The following is a 24,153-nucleotide window of genomic DNA, read 5'->3' on the forward strand; positions in this document are numbered from 1 at the left end:
TTTAAGGTCCCTTCCAACCCAAACCATTCTGTGATTCTATGAATCTATGAATATACAAAACTCCACTCTTGCCACTAGATGCCACAGACACAGTGTTAAGCACTTAACTGGAATTTAAAGGCTAAGAAAAAAAATCTTGCCTTCTTACAGTTTATGCCATTGGTAACTACTATGCGGTTACTTGTAGTGAACTTTGCACATAAAACACTGGATTACAGGGGACACTGGTCTGATGCAGCTGGAGATTCTCTAATGATGATAATATTGTCTGTTACACCTGAAGGAGATTCTAGGAACTCAAGGAGCTTCAGAAGAAATTTCAATTTTTTTCATCAGCTTTCATCATTACCTCTTAGCAAAGCACCAGCCTGACACACCCTAGTCCCCCTCAAATGCCCAAACTGTACTCTACATGCATTCTGACCCAAAAATGCTAAAAATGCACACTCACAATATTGTTAGTGTGAAAATGTTCAGAACAGTATAGCTTGATCAAATAGTCAAATAATGACAAAAACATTATTTAAAGATATTATATCAACATAAATCAACAACAAACTTACTTTTACATCTAGGACATGCAGCTCAACTCTAACACTGCTTTCGTCTTCTGTAAACATCTCAATCCTGTTCACATGGCTGAAGTCTGCCAGGAGAGCCACCAGGTTTGTTTTGGTGTTTATCACGTGACTGATTCCGTACCGTGGCCCTACTAACAGAGTCACTTCTGAGTGCTTTTCTCCCTGCTTCAGCAGAAAAAGAAAAAAAGCAAAAGTAACAAACATCATAGGCACCACACAGTGACAAATAACACCACTGCCTTCTTTCATCTTCTTGGGGCTACATTTGCATGGCATTTCTACATTAAAGATTATATTTTTCTAAGAAGATATGATACAGAAGAGCATATGTAATTAAAACCAAAAAGTAATCTGCTCCTTGATATTGACTGTAATGTAGTTTCTAAATGGAGAGTAAGATGGACTGACAGATAGAATCTGCTTATGTTAAAAGAAAATCTTTGTCATCAGGATTTGGTTCATCAAAGGATTTGGTTAATTTTAACAATTATTTTTTAAGTGTACGAATAGAACAATCTCAATAGAAAATTATATAGTTCAGCTTTTGCAAAAAGATATGTCGATAAAAAAATAACAAGATAAAAGAGAGACTCTTTCAAGAGAAATATTACCACTAGTGTTGCCTTGAAAACACGCCCTCCATATAATCGTAGATCACTGAGGAACTTTAGATAATGCACCTTGGCTTGCAGAGCAGATAGCTGAGGGAGAAGAAACAGAGGTAAGGTGGAGTGATGGAAAACAACACATTATCAAATTCAGAAAGAAAAAGTATTTGTGTAGTTTAAGGAGAATGGACTGCAATAACAGCTCTTCACAGCCTGCAACTGAATCATTAGATGCTTGAGTTTCAGAGGAGGAGAAACACTTCCATTCTTTAAGATCTTGATTGTTTAGTTAAAATGCACCAAGGACGTGGGTATGGGCAGATCAGAGCGCTGCGAGAACATTGGGATTGCTCCAGTGAAGGGAAAATGTTAACTACACAGACTAAACATCTGTTCATTGAGGGATTTCAAGGCTAGACAACAGCCTTCCATTCATAATCACCATCAGTTCTCAAACATTTATGTACCTATACAGGGAATTTGCTTTTGTCAGCTACGCGTATTACATTTTGTTAGGTACTTGCAGCATATGGCATATTATTCCACCTCATTACTGCATTTCCCATTTTTTGAAATAAAACTCTTCTACTATATTTAGTAGGGAATAGATCTGAAAGCCGAATACAGTACATATGATCATATCCTGCAATACGTGTCATAATTCATCTCCTTTTTCTCCTCTGAGCTTAAATTACCCACTTAAAAGAAACACCTTGGAAATATGAAACTGAATGGAAACAAGAAACAGTTCATTTCACTCAGTCTGGACCAAAATCTCATATCACCCTGGTATAAATCCTTACATCTGGCCTTTTGAAAGATAAAACAAGATCTTCTCATTTCAGCCACTAGATTTCTAGTTCAAAATCTTATTTGATTTCGAACAGCATTTTAAGAGCCTTGATACTAAGGTTTTTCTAGACACCCAAGGAGGAAATTAATCTGGAGCAGAGCAAGTAGTGGGACTGCTTTCCCCTTCACTAGGTGTTCAGCTGTCGGGGAAATTGTACAGTCAGGGACTGTAAAAAACAGGAGAATCCTGAGAATGACAGGCTTCCCTTCATGCGGAGGGAGAGACGACCCCAGAAGGAAACCAGTTCGTGTGTTAGTACCTACAAGTACAGAAGGTGACAATAAGCTCAGACTCTTTGTTTCTGAGACTTACCTGCTAAAAAAGCAGATGAGCACACAACATATTTCCAAATTAGTAAAGAATGAAGCAAAATCAATTAAGTCTGCTTGCTGCAGGAAAGGACTGTTGCAACCTCGTTTCTAACCAAGAACTGATACTGTATGCCACTCCCATCACCTGCAATGCCTGCAGCAGTGATGGATTCCAAAATAAATCCAAACTTACACTACCAGGATAAACAGTAAGACATCACCAGTATTCAGCTTTAGCCTCAGCAGTACAGGAGACGTGCAGTGCTTCAGTCAAAAAGGTGGCCTTTCTTTCTGAGCATCTCAGGTCATACACACAGAGCTACATTCACAGTCAAGACACGGTCTGAAACCTCCAAGCAGGATTTCTGCTGATGACAGTGAACCTTAGCTAAGGTACCAGGTGCTTTGGAGTTCTTTTGTTCAGAAACCAAGTGTCATGGAGCAGGATTCAACTCATTTTATGTTTTAACTAGTCACTCGTACGTTCTTTTTATACTCCATGGTGAGAAATAGGCGTTTCTAGGACACAAGTCATCTGACCTGGTTTCGGTTCCTAACGTGGGATGGGATGAAATCGCTCCCTAGAAGTGTCTATTTCTCTCCATTGACTACAGAGACTAGATGACTTTCATAAAGAAACCTCATCATGGTGCCTAAGCCCAGCCTCAGCTGTATGCACGTAACAAAGGCACTTCTCAGAGACACTGTCTTCTACCTGGTTTTTGCAGCTGAACTGAAAGCTTAAGTGCTAAGAAACACATTTTACAAGAGCAAGGAGGGTCATTTACTGTAAGGACCATCACTAGATCTTGGCCAGCAAAAAGTCTCTATCTACAGAATAACAGAAAACAATCCTGAAAAACAGCCTTTAAGTCAGGTTTATGGATTAATGAGGTTCAGATGAGAGCACCAGAGGGAGAACAGTAACTTTCCTAACAGGTCTGCCATTAATAGGAAGCACTAAAATAATTAAAAAAATACAACTTTATCATACATGAAACATTAATAACCAGTTTTCTGGCATTATCAAGATGAGAAGATAGTTTACTTGGGGTATAATTAATTATTTTTAATTGTTCTTGGCTATGTTGTACCGAGCACTAAAAGTTAAATCTCTGAAAATATAATGGCTAGGTGTTTCTCCGAAGGATTAACTTTAAATGTTTCCCATGCACCCCAACCTTTCTGTTCTTTAAAACATATTTTCCATTAAGATGCAAATGTAATACCTTTTTACCCGGAGGAACTAGGTTTTGATTTGCTTTGACAAGGTGTGAAAGTGCTTTCTTTATGTTCTTTTCTTTCATGCTTTGCAGCACAGCAGATGGAAGAAAAGTCTCTAATCCCCATTCTTTTCTGCAATAAAAGGCATATATTTAATTTCACATTCCTGTGATGATTATTTATCTAAAGACTGGTGACTGTGATGACAAGTGACTGAACACCTGAAAACAGCAGAAGTGATCAAGTCCAGTTTGGCAGTAACACATTGTTTTCTATAGTCAAGCTATATATTACTTATGAAAAAGATTCTTTAAATTGATATATAATCTCTCTTCTATCCCTTCCATCTCCTCCATTGTGCCATTCAGAAAAGAAGTTTTAAGTTTTATATTTAAAGTCTATGCTGTATTGTTAAACACCACTTAAGTACATAGGCAAGTACCATTATAGAATTAAAATTGCAGAAGATTTAACAACATAATATCAGATTTTATTTTATTTTCTAGGCTTTGTTTTAGAACATGCAAACAAGTCAGCCACTGTCTCTGTCACTTATATTTTGTGGGGTTTTTTCCCCCTCAAAAACAACCTTTTACCAATTTTTTTTTTCTGCTTGAAGCACCCCTTTTGATAGAAGACTGACTTTTCACTTCTAAGTAATTGTTTCTGCTGATTCATTAACAGGACACAATATATCGTGATCTTCAGTAAGGTGGACAAACTCTCTGAGTGTGTAACAGTTATTATTTCCATTCTACAGGTAAACTAAGCAACAACAGCAAAAGTTTGGGGTTTGGGATGTTTTTGGGTTTTGTTTTCGTGGTTTTTAAATCCAAGCAGATGTACACACAGCTGCACTTTGGAAATTTTCTTTTTCTTTGTAGTTACATATACATGTTGTTTAACATAAAACTGGGATATTTCTGTATTTCAGAAATCTTACAAATGGAATCTAGGACTAGATGATCTCTAGAGGTCCCTTCCAACCCCTACTACTCTGTAAATCTGTGAATCTAAGACCCTACAGTCTTCTAAACCAAGAAAACATCTGAATCTTACTATAATAATCTCTACTAAAACCTTAAGTTTCAGACCACAGAAACATAGATCTGGCCATTAAATCACTGAAAGCAAATGACTTAATCTTATCTACACTTACAGGCTATTTCATATGCCTAAACCAAAAGGTAAATGGACCAAAAGGTCCATACTTACTGCTCTTAACACACCTGAGCCAATTTCAGTGACAAAGAATGAACCTAGAATTGGCGCGTGCATACAGGCATATTAAAGAAAAAACCTTGAACTATGAGCTACTGCTAATATTTCACTTTTAAAGAACACAGTGCATTCTCAACTTACTCTATGTATTTGAGGGAGATTTTCTGGGTTTGCTTGGTGGTCACAGTTGCAATGTACATTTGTAATGCAGCCAAGCGCAGGGCAATGTCGTATTTCAGTTCTGGTCCAAATCTTTCCTGAACCACGTCGTTACAGCTCTGCCAAAGAACCAGTAGAGGGAGCATCAAGTTCAAAAATCTTGCACTAAAAACATAGTCCTTTTTTTTTTTAATTAAAAACCCAAAAAAACACCACTGCATGAAAAGTAACCCTGAACTCAGAAGCAGGACCATGCCGAAGGTAGGACTGTTGCTCCCAGAGGTGTCAGATGCTCACCAGGATACGGGCACTTCTGAAGTACACAAGTACTTCTGCCAAAGAGCAGAAGGCACAAGGATTTTGATCTAAGTTCTCTTCATTTTTCCTGGGAAGAACAGTAATCCTCTTACACAAAGACAGCTGGGAGGGTATCAGTGTAGCTGGACTCAGGATAGCAGGATTCTACCTGGTGAGATACCCAGGAGAACCACACTGCTTGTACACCAGTTTTCTCATCCATTTGACTGGAAGTTCCTTTTCAGACATCATTTCTGTCTTATATTACAGTACCAGAAATAAATATTAACAATTACTTCAGCTTCAGTCTTTTCTAAAGCCAAATATGTTTTGGAAAGATATCAAAGCATTGCTGTTTGGAGCGACTTATGAAGGAAAGGGACTTTGCAGATGATAAAGATTTGCACATTCCCCAAGTGCATTCATTGACTTTGTGCAGCAGAAATAAAATCCAGGATTTACAGCAGCCACACTTTTCTATGTGAAGATAAATATATATATACACACTAAATGCAACTATCTTTTTACTCTTCTTTATACTAACAGTGGGCACGCTTCCACTTACCTGTACATAGAGATATTCAAAAGCAACTGGATCTCTTCTTAAAAGATCAATGGGATCCTTTGGGACAAAGCTAATCCTGAAAAGACATCTCATCTTATGTGAGCTTGGCCTCTGGGTCACCTAGGAGAGTGCAATAATCATATTAGACTTGGCAACCTGGTCAAGCAACGTGGTCTCTAGTCTCAGCATTGCAACCCTGCTCCAGAGCCACATGGTACCATGAAAAGTAACTGTTCAACGAAGGATTTTGCCACGGGCTCCAACTAAGTTATTCACATAAAAACATCATATGTATAATCTTGTGGAAAGACTTTTAGACCAGACAGGCATGACTGCCCAATACAACTCATCCTCAAGGCAACAGAATTCACTCATTCAAAACCAGAGTGAAAAGACAGAGAAAACAGACCTTAATGAAAACCATCCAAGTGAAATACAAACTGAATTGTGCTTCAGCAGAAAACGAGAAGGGCTAGAAGGTTTTTGGGGAGAGGTTACATTTTATTTCTTAGACTGACTGAGAACGCAGGTGAAGCACAGCTTGGCAGCTATTCTCAATTTCTCTCCCATGTTTTAATCCATTAGGCAATTTGTGAGAAATCAGGTCTTTTTCTTGGGTTGTTCTGGATTAAGAGATCTACCCCCATGACTTGTAGCCAAGACAAATCTCTCCCAGTACATTAAAATATAAAAAAGACCTCTCTGTGTGTTGGTCAGCAAAACTTTGTTAAGCATGTAACACCATAAGCTGGGTATATTCATGGAGGACCATCGCATAGCTAATGAATAATTGCATGAAACAGTAACAATCCAATAACACCACTGTAAGTCATGGTCAGCAGCAACATTATAACGGCAAATTAAAGTATTGCTGCTTTTACAGCAACTTCAAAGAAGATACCCCCAGAATTAATGTGGTTTATTTAATTAGGCTAATGTGATTAGAGAGTTAGTGTGCTTTATATTCAACATGTTTAATTGATAAAACTATGCTTTTAAAAATATCCAATGAAGTCTCTGTCTTGCCCTAACAATTTGCAAAAGTATGTTTATCTCACATTGTCTCTGACCTCATTCCCAAGTACCTAGGCATGCTCTGTATGTATAAACAAAAGCTCCGGATGGGATTTTCAAAAGCTTGCTGTGTCAGTTTATTCTGACCCTTCTGATTTCAATGAGAATTTTACCAATTACTTCAAAGAGAGATGGCTAGGCCAGGAGAGCCACTACTGAGTACTCTGGATATTGTGGTACCTTATACCCACAAGAAAAGAATGTTAACATGGCAGACTCTAGTGTTGAAAGGTTAGAAAACACTAGAAAGACCATTAGCTGGTAAATGAAGCTCCTTTGTAGTGTTACACAGGCTAATTATATCATCAACAGAATTCTGGCACTTTAATGAAATATTTTTTCCCCCGTCTCATCTAAGGATCCATTTCTCTCTCTTTTTTTTTTTTTCTTTTTCAGATTAGGTGAAATTTAAAAATACTAATATTCTCCTGAAACACAGAAATATCATGGAAAATTTCCAGCTGAACAGTTTGGCAAAACGATAAGCAGTTAAAATCAGGGTCCCCTGCTGGGAACTGTGAAGCAACTCACCCCCAGTCACACCTCCCTGATCTAAGGAAGAAAGTCACACCAGCATTTTCTGGGTCACAATTCATCGCTGAAGTGCATAATGTATCGCTGCACAACCAAGCCAAACTTGGTTTTATCAAAAAGAGTGTAATTCCCTGTCACCTGGATACAGATCTGTATAATCAGATAGGGACCAAAGAGCAAAATAATTTTTTTAAAGGAATTTGGGCAGACGGTGGTTCTCAGAATTGCAACCATGGATTTCCCAGCTGTTGAGAATGTTTATTAGTTGGGCCACATACGATATAAAAAAGGCTTCATAAGTATCTTCTAGCTTTCAGTCTGATCTTTAATAAACTTTAAAATAATTTTTAATAGCCCAATGAAGCGATGAAATATGATGCCTATATAATAGAAAAATAATTGTTTTCTGTGAGAACTTGATTCTTACAACCACAACTAAATACCTCTGATATTTGATAAACTGTATCACTCTATAAATCTTGCAGTTAACTCACATGAGTAATGAAAAAGACTGATTAATTTACTGAGTAATCCATCTCATTAACATTCGTTTTCACATATTATTACACAAACCTGAGTTAGAGTCTCCTGTTCATGTAGCAAAAGGAGTTTCGTTCCAGATCCTTCAACCCTCTGCTCCAGCATCAGGGAAAAGTGTTCAATACACTTGATGGAAAGCTTTTCTTGGAGAGTTAAGATGACATCCTAATTAACAAAGGATTTATAAAATGTGCTTAAATTCATGAAGTGCTTGAGACCCAGTTCTTCCCTGCGACGCACCCTGCCTGTACCCAGGCACAGGTGGAAGCCCAGATGTTAAACAGGACGATGGTCACATTTTGCACCTGTTCTGCACAAGCATTCAGAACATCACACCCACACGCCCAGTGAAAAATCAGTGCCTTCATATTCAAACACCCCTGAGATATGCACTTCAAAAAATATATACATGGGATTGCTGTGAACAGACGACTGTCTGTGCAGTTTAACATGCAAATTATACTTGTGTGGCCCTTAAATCATATCTGTCTCCCTGGAAATAAAACCTCTCCATCAGCAAAGGAGAGACGGTCTTGCTGCTATTCTCTTCACTTACTGTTGGGGCAGGGCCACCAACCAGTACAAACTAAATTTCTAAGTTCAACAAATCATTTAAATGAACGGCCTTTCTTTGTTCTTATGGCAAGGGTTTCTTTTCAAGTCCATGTCTTGAGTTTCAAATGCTGACAGCAAAGTTAGTGATGATAATACCTGTGCAGAACAATAGCTCTAAATTCACGGATCATGTTAATTTATAGTATAATTCACATTTTTTAGAGACTTTTAATTAGATTTTTTACATTGGATTATGTCTAAGGGCAATAATTTGAGAACAATTGTTCCTAAAAAAGCAGCTAAACAAACCTCCTCACAAAACCATTCATATAACGCTTTGTAAATATATGCAGAGTATTAATATCATCTGGCAAGGAATCTTTTGCTTTAGTGAATGTAGCAGGAAAAAGGAGTATATAATAACCCATCATTTAAAAACAGTTTCACATTATGTTGGTGAAAAGATTAAAACATTTCTACACATTCCAAAAGATTTTTAGATATACCTAAGTATCCAGATGGATAGGACTTACTAAGGAGATCATGATGAATTGTAATCCAAGTGTTTTAACATGATTTAGGAAGATTAATTGATCAATTAAAGTGTGTTTATGGAAAATCAACATCAAATTGGTGGAAGGATGAAAAATGTATGCAGGAGGATGGGGACAACTCTGTACGACGTAAAGAATCTAAGACAGTATTAATGGATTGCAAGCAACCACTCTAAATAATGGAGGTTAATGTTACACTATTCTGACTAAAGGGAAATTTATTGCTTAAACAGTAAATCTACTTTTATTTATACTCCTAAACTATGCTCAAAGACAAAGGGCACAGCAGTAACATGAAGAGACGTTATATTGTGAGTTTTTAAGAGTGTGTAATAATGGCACTGTTTTCTGCTAGTCGTCTTGGACCTTTGAAAATATGATGCTAAGGCACAGAGGCACTGACTTACTGAACCAAATTTTCTGCTAGCCTTTCTTCTCACCCAATAACTTAGAGTTAGCCCAGGTGCTACCTCCCAGCAACAAGGAGAGCGAGGACTGCAGGTAAGGCACTGGTTGCACCCTCGTTGTTAAGCAGTGAGTTACAGGACTGCTGGGGGCAGAAAAACCCTGCATTTGCCTTAACTGGGGCACGTCTCCTTCGCCTCAGTTTAAGAAAAGAAGCAGCAATCCACACCCACCTGTCCACAATGAGGAATATACACACACTTAGATGCAAGAATATGTAATATATAGCTGTACAGGCTACAGAATATATAATTCCCTGAATTAGATGCAAAGGAAATTATTCCTACAAAAAGTAGGCTTACAACATCCATACAGTCAGGTCGCTGAGCCCACGTGGGTAGCTTTGCAAATGACTTCAGAGTAGACACATGGTCTTACAGCACATGACACACCCATGACAGACCTACTGAAAACTAATGTGATGTAATTGCCAAAGACTGGTCTTTGGAGGCAAAATATTCTGGAACAGGTTAGTTGGTTTTATGCTCATAAATGAAAATACTGAAAAGTGGGCTTGTGGGTCTTAGAAGGGTATGGAGACCTCACCATCTACATGAGACCTGTCTCCTATTTCTTCACCCAACCAAATTCTCGAATGGACTAAAGGAATTCAGTATCCCATGGCTATAGAGTGGAGGCTTGTATCTATTACCTGCACCCAACTTATGCCTAAGGTATATATATGAACTATAAACACATATTGCAGCCCATTTTTAAGTGTAACTTCAGTACCTTTTGGCCTTCAAACTGGAGTGAATTTCCTCTTGTTTACCTTTCTAAATCATTCTCTCTGCTGTTCTAACTGAGCATACTGCTGAATCACAGTGAGAACAAAAGCAGCCTTTCTTCAAATGTGCATAGCTTTACAATCCCTTAAAACAGGCAAAAGCTAGCCGTGCTGTGGAAAATTGCATCCCAAGCCTTCACTGATCATGCCCACCCAAGCATCTCTCTTGTCTCAGTGTCCCAATCATGCATGGTACCATACGGTGAATTAGATTTGGTAACCAATCTATGTTAAAATTAGCTCACCCAAGCACAAATGCTTGGGAGACTAGCAGCGTGCCCAAAAGTGCTAGTCCTGCTGCTTACTGCACTACTCCAAGGCAGTCGGATACCAACGATGCCTCTGGTTTAGGAACCTAAATGGATCAGTGTCACCGACACTCCCTAGCAGCCTCAGGTTTGTGCCAGGGCTTCAACTTTTCCTTGCTGCATGTGAAATGTGTTATGGAAAGCACAGAGGGCATTAGACTGAGACAAGTAATTCATCACTGGCATAACCCTACAATATCCCATCCCAAGTTCACTGGATGACAAGCTAGATGATATTCAATTAGCAACCAACATCTTAATCTTCTTAGCTCCTGACTTTTGCTGACAAATCATGCTAGCATTTGGCAGTATATCAAAACAATGGGACCATGTAATTTTAACTGCACTCCAGACACATTAAAATGATCATTTCTACTTTTTCTTCATTGACAATAAAATATGTTTTTAGCAGCAGAAAAATGAGCCAAAACCTCATTATTTCTGAATAATGAATCCAGCCAGCCCCAACTGAGCACACTAGTAATTTTGTTCTTAAAGCATTCCAAATAAACGATAATTACTAAAGGTCTTAAAAAGAATAAACTGGCATTCTTGGCACTGCATACCAAGGTATATCTAGCCTACCTTTATTGAAGTGCTGCAGTCAAAACGGAAAGATTTGGTTTGTCCATTTTCAAGATACACCTTCAGAACATTTGGCATGAAAAGAAGTGAATTGTCCTTAACTGTTTCCTGCCAAGCAAATTAGTGAATCAGATTACATCATGTAACAAGGGAAATCTAGATGTTATTCTATAGAGAAGGACATCATTCAGGTGGAACAGTAACAACTGAAAAGGAGTGTGTCAGCCAATACCCCACAAGTGTCCAGCCATGCTCATTGCAGCTGCACCCTATAGGTGTCTTTCCTGGAAAAATATAACTATTCACATATATTTTATATCTGCCTTGGAGTATTTTAAAAAAATCCCTAAATATTATTTCTCTGACAATAAATGCTACCCCTAAAGTGGAAACATTTTCAATAAAACAGAAAAAGATCACTGTTTCTTAGAATATATTGAGCTATTTAATGTCTTCAGTCTATGAAACGGGAACTGCAGATTCATTAGTAAGAATTACAATCAAGGTGTTATGCGCTCTCTTTATGGTTGGATATTAAATGCTAATATCTGTCATCATTTAAGGAGAGTAACATATAATACTGATACTTAATTGTGACGATTCATAACAAGGATAGTAAAATAAAGAGGAAAAAGGAAGGGAAACAAAGCTTTGTTTGTGGGGTACTTGGGGTTTTTGTTTGCTTGTTTGTTTGTTTTTAAAATTGCTTTTGACAAAAAGTAATAGTAATTTATGTTTGGAACAGAGTTGGATTAAGACATCCATGTAGAAGGATGTTCTGTCAAATTACGAAAATGAGCTGGGAGTTCATGTTTAAGGAGGAGTTCAGTGCCTCTCAAAGGGAGGCTGACTTTGCCTGAGGGCTGGAAACAAGTTCAAGTAGACAAAACAAATTTTAAAGAAGTCTGTAAGTTAATGCTAATCTGTTTTCCTGACTTCTTTTCCTGCTGCTTCTCTTGAGCTTATGGGTTTTCCTACTACAAAATTGCTCTGAAACCAACTCATTATCAAAGCATTATCAAGACTATAAAATCAGACATATATGTGCTATCATCACAACATGCACCCACTATCATTTTAATTTCATTTGAAGAAGGGACAAATTTTTCACAATAACATGGGCCCAATGGACTTTAAAAACACATCTTTCGCAAACTTCAGAAACGGAAAAACCTTTCCCTTTGCAAGCCTATCATCATTGTTCCTACCATATAATTCTCTCACTTCCCAGCCTTGAGGCATACCTTTGGATGAAATGCTCAGTCCTTCCTGAGGTTAAATAGTTGAATACTCACCGACACCTGGCCATTGATAATTACTTCTTCTGAGAATCGCACTTTGACAGGATTGGACTTCAATCTTGCCTTTTTTGCAGCACTAATAAAAGCTGATTTAGGAGACTGGAAGGAAAAATGATGACAAGATATATCACATAATTTCAAGTTAAAACCTATCTTTCCTTTTTCAGTTATTTTCCCTGTTTCTCACACACTGGGAACTCCAGGTATACAGCAACACTTTGCGTACCATTCACGGAAGAATGGAAATACAGTCAAACCATAACGCTTCCTGAGATAATACATATGAGGAAACACCGATGCATACTGCACATACTGAAAGTTATCCCACTGTCAGACTGGAGCGATGAGAAGGGCTCTCGGTGTACATGCAAATTCCTTGTAGTGCGTCCACAATGACTGCTGTCAACCAAACTTGTTTGCGTGAATGGACACCAACCAGTGACCAGCCAGTGACCCTTTCTTCAAACACCAAATGGAAAATTTTTGCATAATCTATGATCCACTAGATACAGATATACACACAACTTCTGCCAAAAAAAGGCTGAGAGCTCTCCAAGTGCATCAGCATCTCACTATGTTAGTCCACTTCAAAACACAGGTTAGAATCCCCAAAAGGCACCCGTGGGCCAGCAGACTTCCCCTGAATGTATCCCCTACGGACAGCCTGCGCAAGACTCGTCTTCAGTAGATCAGACACTTTGTGGGATTTCCTGGGTTGATTCATCAAGTCTAGAAACATTCCTAATTTTCTTCTGGGACCTAATTGACTTCTACCTCCTACGTTATTCAATGGATTCACCTGCGATCAAGTGTTCAGTCCCTGGAAAAACATTCTCTTTATTTGAGGAGTTTGACTAAAAATCCATTTTTAGTAGCAAATTAAATATTCACAGTAAATGGGACTTCCATTTTCAGCAGCAGAAGCAAGGCAGTTTTATTCTCAGGTGAATTAGAAACACAACACTTCTGGCATTGCCTAGCTCCATAACCATGATAATGGGCAACAGAATAAATTCTGTCTCTGGCTAAAAACCACCAGGCTCCATCAAGCCAGGTTTTGGTCCACCCATTTCAGTAAAATGTGAATTAAGATTTTCAGAATCTTATTCTAACTCCTGAGGAGTGGCCTTACTAGTTTTGGATACTGAAAAGAATAACTCATGGTGGCTGGCCGGTGAGAAATTAGTGCAGGCATCAGTGATCATGATCCTAGAATAATTTCCTATTATCAGTGTGGCATGACAGCAGTCCTTGTAAACACAGGAAGTCTTGTCACCATCACTCACATTTTGACTCAGCTAACAATCTGCAGGAGTGACGGAGTAGTCCAAGGCCATGTGCTCTTGTTGTCTCTGATCTCTGATGAAACTGCTTAAAAAGTTATTTTCTTGTGATGTTGAGGCCTTGTTTCTAGTAATTAGCTGGAAGAAGTCTCTAGCTCATTTCTGTATGCCACTGATTTATTATCACATCAAAAACATGGTAACTGTTACCACCATAGGCTCAGTATCAACCAGTGAACAAGGAATAACAGATGCCACGTTCTCCCAGGAAATATCAGAGCCTTCCGATAATTCCTGGAGTACAAAATAGAACCAAGAAATAAAAACAAATGCTTCTTCACTTTTGCAGTTCATTCTTTCTTACATCTTCTCTGGCAGCTCTAACATACATCTTTTCTATCAGTAACAGTAAATGACAGAAAATTCAACCCCATGATCAAACCAAGCTCAGCTTCCAAAGCCAGTGCTGAAAAATGCAGAAGGTTCCCCAGAAGATTTGAAACAACCACCGAAAAAAAAAAAAAGAAGTTTTTTAAAAACAAAAAGTGAGTGTCTCAGGGCGGGGAACACAAAACACTTGTTCGGCAAGAAGGTACAACATGGAAACCCTGTAGAAGCATGCTTACATACTGTACTCCAGAGATTTATTCCTAGAAAGACACAGTATACAATGATCAGTATGATGATTCTACACCTGCCTTTGCTCTCCATGTAGTCCCTTTCTGCAGCATGTAAGGATAGCCTATATGGCATTCAAGTAATGGACTGCAACCTGTCGATTCCCACTGCCACGGGGCAGCACAGCTACAGCAATAGGCTACTGGCTCTCCCAAGGACAAGGGGTGAAGAGTGGATTTCACTTACTCTTCTTGCTGGAAGAGGCTTTTTACAGCTGTTTGCTCTTATTGCAGATGAGTCACCAGCTCTTTACAGGCAGAATGCCAGATTTTCTCCTGGATTCTGGCAAGGTTATTCCCATACACAGAATCTGGCAAGCCACTACGTGGCTCTGTCGCTCTCCCCAACTTCTGCCTCTCCAACCTCAAAAGCCACTTGCAGGGGGGCATAAGCACTTCAATTACGTTATTGAAAAAAATGTGATAGGGGAGTCCAATGCAACTGAAAGGTTTGAACATACGCGAGTTCCCCAGATCCCCTCCAGGATGCGGGGCTTAATGTGCGTTATTGCACGGCCAGGAGAGCATGCCATGGCCTGCCATACATCGTGGAGCTTGCCTCCCTTCCCACTTCCTCTGTGGCAGCATTGTGAGGACTCCATCCCTTTGCCAGGCACTCTGGGTGAGCCTGGAAGCAGATGGCTTTCTAAAAACCTTCAAACAATAAACCAGAGGTATAAGAAAAACTAGAACAGCTGCGGCAAGTATTTGGGGGAATGTCCTCTGCTGGGGAAAGGTTTGAGTAATAGCAGAGCTTTTGCATTTAATTGCACAATCTCATTGTTTCTACCTCTGCATCAACTTGGCATTTGACATTTTCTCTTTGAGAAAGGAACTGTTTCTAAAGAGTGTGGCACCTACCTAGTGAAACAGTCGGGTTTGATTGTCGAAACTTGCTTGTCTAACAAAGCATCGCTCTATTCTATTTTAATGTCTTCAGGTTTGTAGGCAAAGAATGCTATCAATTAATGACTCTCTGAGTGCCAGGTTCATTTGTTTCTGATACTCCATCTTTTAGTCAAATGGAAGCCATTATCCTCAGCTAATGACCTTAAGCAGGAGGTGTTTACACTAATGCAGAACATTTATCACTGCAAGTAAAGTATTTGCATTGTCACAGATAAAAACAGCTTAATTAGAGTGACTTTTGCAAAATGAGGGGACATTTAACAAGGAGCCAAAATACTTAAAAAACCCCACAAACTTCATAGTGTGTGGCCTATGCACTGTTTACTGTTAAAAGCTCAAATTTATCAGGATTTGGAATAATTTTAACTTGTTTACACAGGATTCAGTAAAAATTCAGCTGACCATTTCAGCACTACCTGGAGAAGCTGCTAACAAGTGAAATGAATGAAGCACTGTATAGAGATTTGCTTGGAGGAAATGATAGCGAAGACGGAGACTTTCCTTTGAACCTCACTTACGCAGGACTGCAATCAATGGGCATCCCATCAGCAGGGTCAAAACATGACAGATTGCTGTAACAAGAGGAGGCTTTCTGTAAAATGTTATTTTTCTCATTTTCTGAACTTTTCAAAATTAGATCCTATTCATGTCAGCAGTATTATAGCAGGTAATTTTTCAATAGGTCTTAGAAACAATACCCTACATTTTGAGGGAAAATGTTTTTCATTGAAAATAAGAATGTCTAGTGCTTTGCCTGCTTTTGCAGGTAAAGTACGATTTGGGAGAGATTCCAAGGGAAATGTTGTTTATTTGCTGCAAAAGCCCCTTTGGGTGCTGGTAGAGATGCTGCAACAACAAAACCTTTACTCATGCTCAAGAAAAAGAAGAATTTAGCATTCAGAAGTACATGGTGTAGTATTGAGCTACCATAAAGAAATGAAACAAGACAGCAGTATGGGACAGTCACAAGGTGAAAAGAAAACCTGCTCTGTGACAATGTGTCAAAATCAGACAGAAATACTGTAGTTTTAAATAGCCACAGATGGCATATATGCCATCAATTTTAAGCTTGTTATTTAAAAACAGTCATTATTTTAATATGAAATATTACGTTTGTTAGGAAACTAGGAAGAATTGCATGACTGCAAAAATGTGTTGACTTTTTGGTCCATCCCTGAAGGCAATTATATGAGACAAAATTTAGCAAGCAAATAAAATGTGCATAAGAGGAAGAATTAGATTTATTTAGTTGAACAGTACATAATGCCCAAAGGCAAACTAAATACTGCCATTCATAGCTGTGAGCGAGGCTGAAACAGCTACACTGGCTCACAAGAGCACTGTAGAAGAGCAGGTAGGGACACAGAACAAATAACATCGAGAAGTTTTACCATGCAGTAATTTGTTATAACCACCAGGCACTGACAGATCCTCATCAGGAGTATTTCTCTGTTAAACTCCTGGCACAAATTTAATTGCTGAAACAGTGGTCAGATTTGGGTTCTCTCCTAAAAGTTGGTGATCTATCATAATTATATTTTACTATTTGAATTATTTACATTTTACTATTTTTAGGTGGTAATCACAGTCTGATCGTTAGCCCCATACATGTATAAGATGTACCTGTAAGGTGGGGAATAGCCAAACCTTACTTGAATGCAGACATTGAGAAAATCCAATCTATACCATCTACAGTGAACGATAGCCTAGTTTACTGTGATTGTCCCAAAAAACTATGAGTGGAATCACAGGTTGGCTTCAGTCCTTCTGGAATGTGCAGACATCCCAGCTCATCTCATGACTAGATGGGCCTGGGCCATCCAGCTCTGTGTTTATTAAAAGTGGAGGTCTTCCATAAAATCTCCTCCACTGACCCCTTGGGATTCTGCCTCCCCAAAGTTTAGCTCTTTACATTCAAGGATTATTCCTTTACATTCATGGTTACCCCTCACACACAGGCGATTGTTCTTAATCAAGTGCAGAAAAGTACAAAAAGAGTCAGCCACGACGCACTGCCTTCAGACCTACAACTCTGCAAGGATGTGGACATTTGGGAATGAAAGGAACCTTCACCAGATACAAACCCAGGCTAAAATGAGTGACAGTGATAATGCACCTGAGAAGGCTAATGAAGAGGGAAGAGAGATCTAATGGCAACTGGAGGGGGAGGGGAGAACTACAAGGAAGAAATGGTGGACAGGGTGAAGGGTGGAGGGGCTCTTTTCCACTTTGCTGAACCAATTAACAGGGAAGTTTACACCAAATTTTCCACTGCTGAGAAGATCATGTATTTTGTACAACTGCACTCTAGAAAAGGAGGCCTCCAGGAAGAAAGGTCAGGAGCAGCAGTGCTCACTGGGATTTGCCCCACAGGCAGACGGAAGAAGAAAGACTGTGCAGCACAAGTCTGACCTGAGAGGAGGCTGCTTCAAACAGCAAAGAGTGGTTGAACAGTGGCCATGGGGCAGACCAGCACTTCCAGGAGGCAATACAGTGATGGCAAGCTTGTCATCAGTCATGCCATGATCCTCTTCTGTGTGGGATTAAAGCTGTGTAAGGAACTGACCATTTCAGAAAGCTGATGTGGAGGTTATACAGTGGAAGGGATAAGAAATATAGATAAGAAATATATACATTCAAAGATATAAGATAATATAGATAAGAAATATATACATTCAAAGAAAAAAAGCCATCATTTCTACACCAACTTCACAACTACAAGAAGTCAAAAGTCATCTTGTTCAAAATGCTCACGTCTGGCTTCCACATGATTTCTAAAAGTGCACCTTGATATTCTTTTTCACTTTGGATTTTGAAGTTTTTGTGAAAGAACCGTTTCTTTTTTGTACCATTCCTTACAACCGCAAGTCTAGATATTGTAATTACTGCTGTTAACGACTCCAGAAGGCAAAGCAGCATGAAAAATACTGTGAGACTCTTTCAATAAGACTGTTGCCACAATCATTACAATCCATAAGTGTGTTATTTATCGTATTTTTTCTGCAAACATTGTGTCTCAGACCAGTAACTGTGTTATAACGAGCAGAATCCTTTCAAAATAGAAAAAGATCTTATCCTTTTCCCACTGCAGAACTTATGCACAGCAAAATTGCCATAGATCTCAGTTAGGACTGGACCACATCCAAGGAGCTTAAGAGATTAATCATGAAAGCAACCCATCAAATGATCTCTACACATAAAATCTGAACAGATATCAAAACAAGCAAGTTATTTGATTTGAGTAATGCTTAAAACTTAATAAGGCAACAATCAGAACGATAGTTCATGTACAGAATAAAATTGTCAGAAATCATAAACAAATGCCATACTTCCAGAAATCAAAGCTTTAAACTGCTTCAAATGCTTTAGCTGTTCGGTGACCTCCTTATGAGCACTGGTGATATGAACCTAGCAGAGATTTCTAGATCGATGGAAAGAAAAAGATAGTCTAATGCTTTGGTTTGGTCATAATCAAAATGAAATTTTAATGAGTTTAAGCATTAAACAAAACTGAATGCACTTAAGCAAAAACGATCCGCAAAAGGTTTCAAAAAGTACTAAGTGAACTATAGAGTACTATAAATCTAGATTACCTCGACTTTCACCTGCAGTCATAAAGGATGGTTACTTGAAAGCATGAAAACAAAACACACTCTAAATAGCACAGATAAAACAATTAAGAAACAGCACTCCTGTAATCCATCTTGGCAGATATTTTCCATGCAATGATAGAAAGAAAAAGGTTCACCATCAAGAATAGAGATCAATGAAATGTTTGTAAAGATGTATTTCTGCCAAGAATGGGGAAGAAGTTCAGTCTTTATTTAAAAGCTCTTACTTTTCCTTTGTCTGGTTTCTACTTCATCTTTCCAGTTTTATTGGCAAAATAGTAAAGGGAAAAAAGGAGGAGGCAAAATTAAAGAAAGGGGAGGACACGTGCATCATAATTTTTTGAAGGCAAAAATACTGTTTCCAAACTGTAACACAAAATGTATTTGCCGCAGGACCCCTTGAAGAGAGGACCAGGACAGGCACAGCAACACCTGGGATGGCAGAGCTGGGAAAGATGTCAACTAACAGACTCAGGCACTACTGAGAGTAACGTTACGGCAGTATGAGGGCCAGTGTGGGCCAGATGTTCAAGGCGACTCAGGAGTCCCTAAGAGACTTCACAGCCCAGGGTCTGCATAAACTGAGGGACCCTGCACTGCTTCAGGGCTCCAACATGGCTGCAGACGCTGGCAGCATCCCAACTGCTTCCCGTCCCTATGCACACATTTGTTTCCACTGAGGGAAAACTTGGGCAGGAAAGTGAAGCAGGAAGGATGCTATGAACCAATAAGACCCTGGTCTGGACAGGTTGGAAGGCACAATAAGAGGGCACAAGCTAGAAGGGATCTGCAGGGTGCAACAGTCCTGCAGCTGGGGCTCTCCCAACTAAGCTCACGCCACTGAAGCCTGCCAACTTTGGGATAAAAATGGGTCAGTTAAAGCAATGATATGCATACATCAATCACATCTCCTGACTGCTCTGAGGACATTTTTGGGGAGAAACCTTCATGCCTACGTGACAGAAAATGTTCATCGCCCCTGAAAACACACGTGCTTTCTCTTCTGAGGAGGAGCTGGGGGAGTCTGACTGATGTGCCAGGGCAGGGCAACAGAAATACACGTGTAAGATGGGCACATCAGCCCAAATGGCTGACAGGACAGCAAAGCGTTTCAGTGTCATTCCTAGTTCAGTGACGTCTAGCGGTAGTTCAGTTACTGATTAGCCTTGGTGCTACGTAATGAGAGGAGCAGGTTCTGCCTCGTCAGGCCTCAAACAGGTCTTGAACCCAAACAGCTGGGAAGACACCAGGTCATGACTTTCCTCCTTCTCCAGGTTAGAAGCTGGAGGAGGACGGTGTTTGTGCTGTGAGGTCTTCTATTGAGCATGGAGCCCACAGTTCATTTGGGTTTCAGCTTCCCTTATGTTCAGTACATAGGGGCTTGCCCTCATACCAGCAGCACAGCGGTAACAGGCCACAGATGCACTAAAGCACATGCTCTTTCTTCAACTGACATTTAAAAGAAAGAATGAAGCCTGTCAATGGATGAAATAAGGCAACCTGCCTAAAAAAGACAAGCGGGTGAGGATTTCTTTCCCCCCACATTATATATATTCCCTGGGATCAAAACCACGGGCTGTATTCCAGCAAGCTTTAAAGGTCTTTATTTAGTCAGACCATGCTGCATTATTGATTTAAGGTGGCTGACGACCAGATCCCAGCTCACATTCCTGACAGTGGTCTTAAGGCAGCGCGGCAGCCCCTGCCCCGTTTTGCTGCGGAATGGAGGCCTTTCCCCCATGATTCACGTGCTGTGCAGACTGGCTTCTAAAAAGGGTACGGGACCAGCACAGCTACACGGTCACCTGGACACTAGCCAAAAGGCTGAGTAGTACGAAAGCCACACAGCACCGGCCAAGTTACATTTCAAAGATGTATATTTTGATGGCTTCATCAGATAAACCTGTTTTCACATCTTTGTATCAAATAATTCTTTTATTCCTGGGTGAAAAGGATGCAATTAGCCCGTGTTAATCAAAACTGTTGTGTATCGATCAGGTGAGACAAGGAGGAGCTGAATGGACCTGTTGAATGTGAAATCACCCCCGAGGCGTGGCTGAGGCCCCTCAGCAGCCGCAAGGTGCGCACGGCTGTGCATGGATGTGAGGAAGACAGATGTGCTTCCTCCCCTGGCTTGGCTTCTTTCCTTTTTCATGGGAGGTGGGTTGGAGCTGATAGGTCATGAACCCACTCCCACAGACTGCTGAGCGAGGCGCAAAGGCACATCACATCTGCCAGCTCAGAGGCAAGCTACCGTTTCCTGCAGTCCCTTCAAGCCAGCCTCACACAACCTCTCTGTTCTCTTCCCTCACCTCCACAAGCCCTGTGATGGAGACGCAGACAGAGCCGTCCCTTGCATAAGGTACAGCTGGTTTGACAGGGCAGCGTAACAGTGGGACCGAGGCAGAATTAAGAAAAACCCAGGAACTCAGCATCCCACTCTCAGTACAAGTTTGAAGATAGTGTTGCTATTTAACTTGCCAATGCAGTCTTTGAGTGCAGTTCACAGTAACACAGTCTTACACATCACCTTTAAGAGACACAGCCCTTATCTCACATTTCTTTTTATTGCACAGATAAGGTAGAGACACAGACAGAATATAGGCAGGGAAAAAAAAAAAGGCTGCTGTGTTGCTAGGAAACTAATTCAGAGAACACCACAGATACTTACAGGGTAAGGTTGAACAACAGTAAGGAGGATTGATTCTTTGCAGCTTCTGTAAAAAGAAAAAAAAAGTATAATCAAGTAAAGATTCACACTTTTATACACTACAGATAACCAGATTTTCTTTTTAATGGAGAAAACTGCAGTAATATGGCACAATGTTTATTACTATCACATAGCAGAGAATGACAGAGGTGAATAATATGCCAACATAACAATGGGTATTAAAAAATAAGGTTTTTTCCAATCTAAAAAATGGAATTGACTTAACAGTTTAAACTATGAAATATTCACTTCATCCGAGAGACCTGCATGCTGTAATAATCATTTTCTCAAGCAAGAATGGAACAACATTTGATTAATCCTATCAATTCAGTATCTATAGACTACACTCTTCTATTGCCTACTTTACGAATGCAAGTCACTTTTTATACCATTTAGCTCTTGTATACTTAATGCTAAATTTATCTGAAGACAGCTATGTGTTCAAAACAAAAATGAGGACAAAATTTAGCCTCCAACTCTTCTCTAGTTCACTTTTTTAAAGCGGTGGGAAAAGATTAATATTTGGTGAATACCCCATTAGAAGTTTTATGTATTTACAAGAAAAGTTTAAGAAAAGTTCTTTTTTAAAATTAAACAGCTCTTCTTTAGGATGAAATTGGTAAATGGGAAACATATAAGCAGCTAAAAAAACCCCAAAAACAAAACCAAAAAACCCACCAAGATAAAGAGAAGAAATTATTAGGAATCTTGATATGATAAAGCTGTCTAGATAAATGACAACTGTATAATTTGACTATTGGTGGACAGTCGGGGGTGATGGATAACAGAGGAAAGTAAGGGTAAAGTGGAAGAAGAAGGAAGAGAAGCTAATCACAGTCAGCATCTCTTATATTACACTGTAGGTCAGACAGCTCCTGAGGGCAATATTAGCTAAGGAAAGGTCAGTTGCCATTTTGTTGAGATGGAGTTGATTTTCTGTTGATTTTACTACTTTCAAACACAATTAATTGTTTATTTGTGTGATTTATTGCCTGGCTAACTGAAGTGCAACTGATTTGGCATGCCTAACCTGTTCAGCAGAACTAACTAAAATAAATCACACAGTACTGGTCTTTTACAGCATCACCTTATATGCATATTCAGACCACTGATATGCAACTTAACAAAACAACGAAAACAGAGGAGAGACTGAAGGCCCAGTAAGAAAATTGATCTGGAAAGTCAGACTGCACTTGATGAAACCAACACATCTCTGAAGGCCAACTGGGATAGCAAATTCTACTTCGGTGAAATCCATCAGTCATGCAAGGGGCAAGTTCTGACCAAATATCCCTTAAGTAAAATATTTTAAGGTTCAATTTTTACTCCTCTTGTTGGATATTCATATCATTACACTGAAAGAGTATAGGTAGACTTTTCAAAAGGAGGGATTTAAGGCTTTGGTTGCTTGTCTGTGCTTGGAACAACAGAAATAAAATTAAGTTAAAAGGCTAAAAAAAAATTAATGAGGAGCTGCATGTGGTGAAAATTAAATATTCTGCCACAGAACAGCTTAATTTTATCCCCTTTAGATATAATTACAACTACTTATAGAATTTCCCACAATTATTTTTCATTTTAATAAAACATGTTCCAAAGTTAAACTCCAGAAATGATTTATTCAATCATGAAACAGCCTTTATTTACAGTGTTCATATTTCTCAAAATTTACAATTCCTATTTAAGGTCTGTAAGCTATAGTTTTAGAAATCTCCACAATTATTCTTTATCATTCTCCACTGAAGAGTGGTTATTCATGAAGAGTCTATAGCTTATCCTTTGAAAAAGCAATCTCCGTTCTGTTTTGGCTAACCACAGGTTTTCCTCTACTTACGTGCTTTTCTACCTACCACATCTTTGAAATCTGAAAATATATGGTAAGAAATGTAATTTATTTCAAGAATCCTATAGTCACATCTATGCTATACACATCTATCCAATTTGTCACTGCTATATTCATCTAGGCATACAAGCAGACAGAAAAGCCCACAGAGTTGTTAGCTATGGGATAAACTGCAGCCCTGGGATAACTACTCCATACCCAACTGACTGCTTCAATTACTTTCTAATTTACATAACATAAACTAATTTATGTTTCTCGGGAAACATAAGACTAGAACCAACCCTGCCTCCTGTGGTCCAGCTACCTTAGAGACTTGCCTTCAAAAGAGAAAATCAGTTTCTCCTGAAAATTATTTTCAGCTCTTCATTATTCTTGGATTAAACCTGTCCAAATGCCAGTGTGGGCAAGATTCATCCTAGACTAACAAGAGCTTTTTTAAACCAAAAGGTCATCAGTCCTAAGATTTATTTTGGGGACAAGACTTAGGATAATCACTTGTACTGGGCAGATGCTAGACCCTAGACCATTCATTCAATGGTTGAGGCTATAATAAAGCCAATTGGGGCATCTGGACACAAGCATGACATATTGAGCAAGG

At 39.2% G+C, this 24,153-nt stretch overlaps 1 protein-coding gene across 1 annotated transcript in view; it reads right to left on the minus strand.

Annotated features, from left to right (window-relative positions):
* Window positions 1-563: 563 nt before the first annotated feature.
* The window catches only part of LOC104514708 (FERM and PDZ domain-containing protein 4-like), a gene marked incomplete at its 3' end in the record, with an annotated part of 59,595 nt that continues 36,005 nt past the window's right edge, over window positions 564-24,153 (minus strand). The window contains exons 4-12 of the mRNA XM_010158459.1: window positions 14,944-15,136; window positions 12,517-12,621; window positions 11,222-11,329; window positions 8,001-8,132; window positions 5,820-5,939; window positions 4,940-5,076; window positions 3,583-3,709; window positions 1,193-1,282; window positions 564-746 (exon numbers count right to left, since the gene is read on the minus strand). Coding sequence (XP_010156761.1) covers window positions 564-746; window positions 1,193-1,282; window positions 3,583-3,709; window positions 4,940-5,076; window positions 5,820-5,939; window positions 8,001-8,132; window positions 11,222-11,329; window positions 12,517-12,621; window positions 14,944-15,136 — 1,195 coding nt within the window. The remainder of the gene's footprint in view (window positions 747-1,192; window positions 1,283-3,582; window positions 3,710-4,939; window positions 5,077-5,819; window positions 5,940-8,000; window positions 8,133-11,221; window positions 11,330-12,516; window positions 12,622-14,943; window positions 15,137-24,153) is intronic.

This window comes from Eurypyga helias, unplaced genomic scaffold, assembly GCF_000690775.1.
Source record: "Eurypyga helias isolate BGI_N326 unplaced genomic scaffold, ASM69077v1 scaffold19139, whole genome shotgun sequence".
Lineage (NCBI taxonomy): Eukaryota > Metazoa > Chordata > Aves > Eurypygiformes > Eurypygidae > Eurypyga > Eurypyga helias.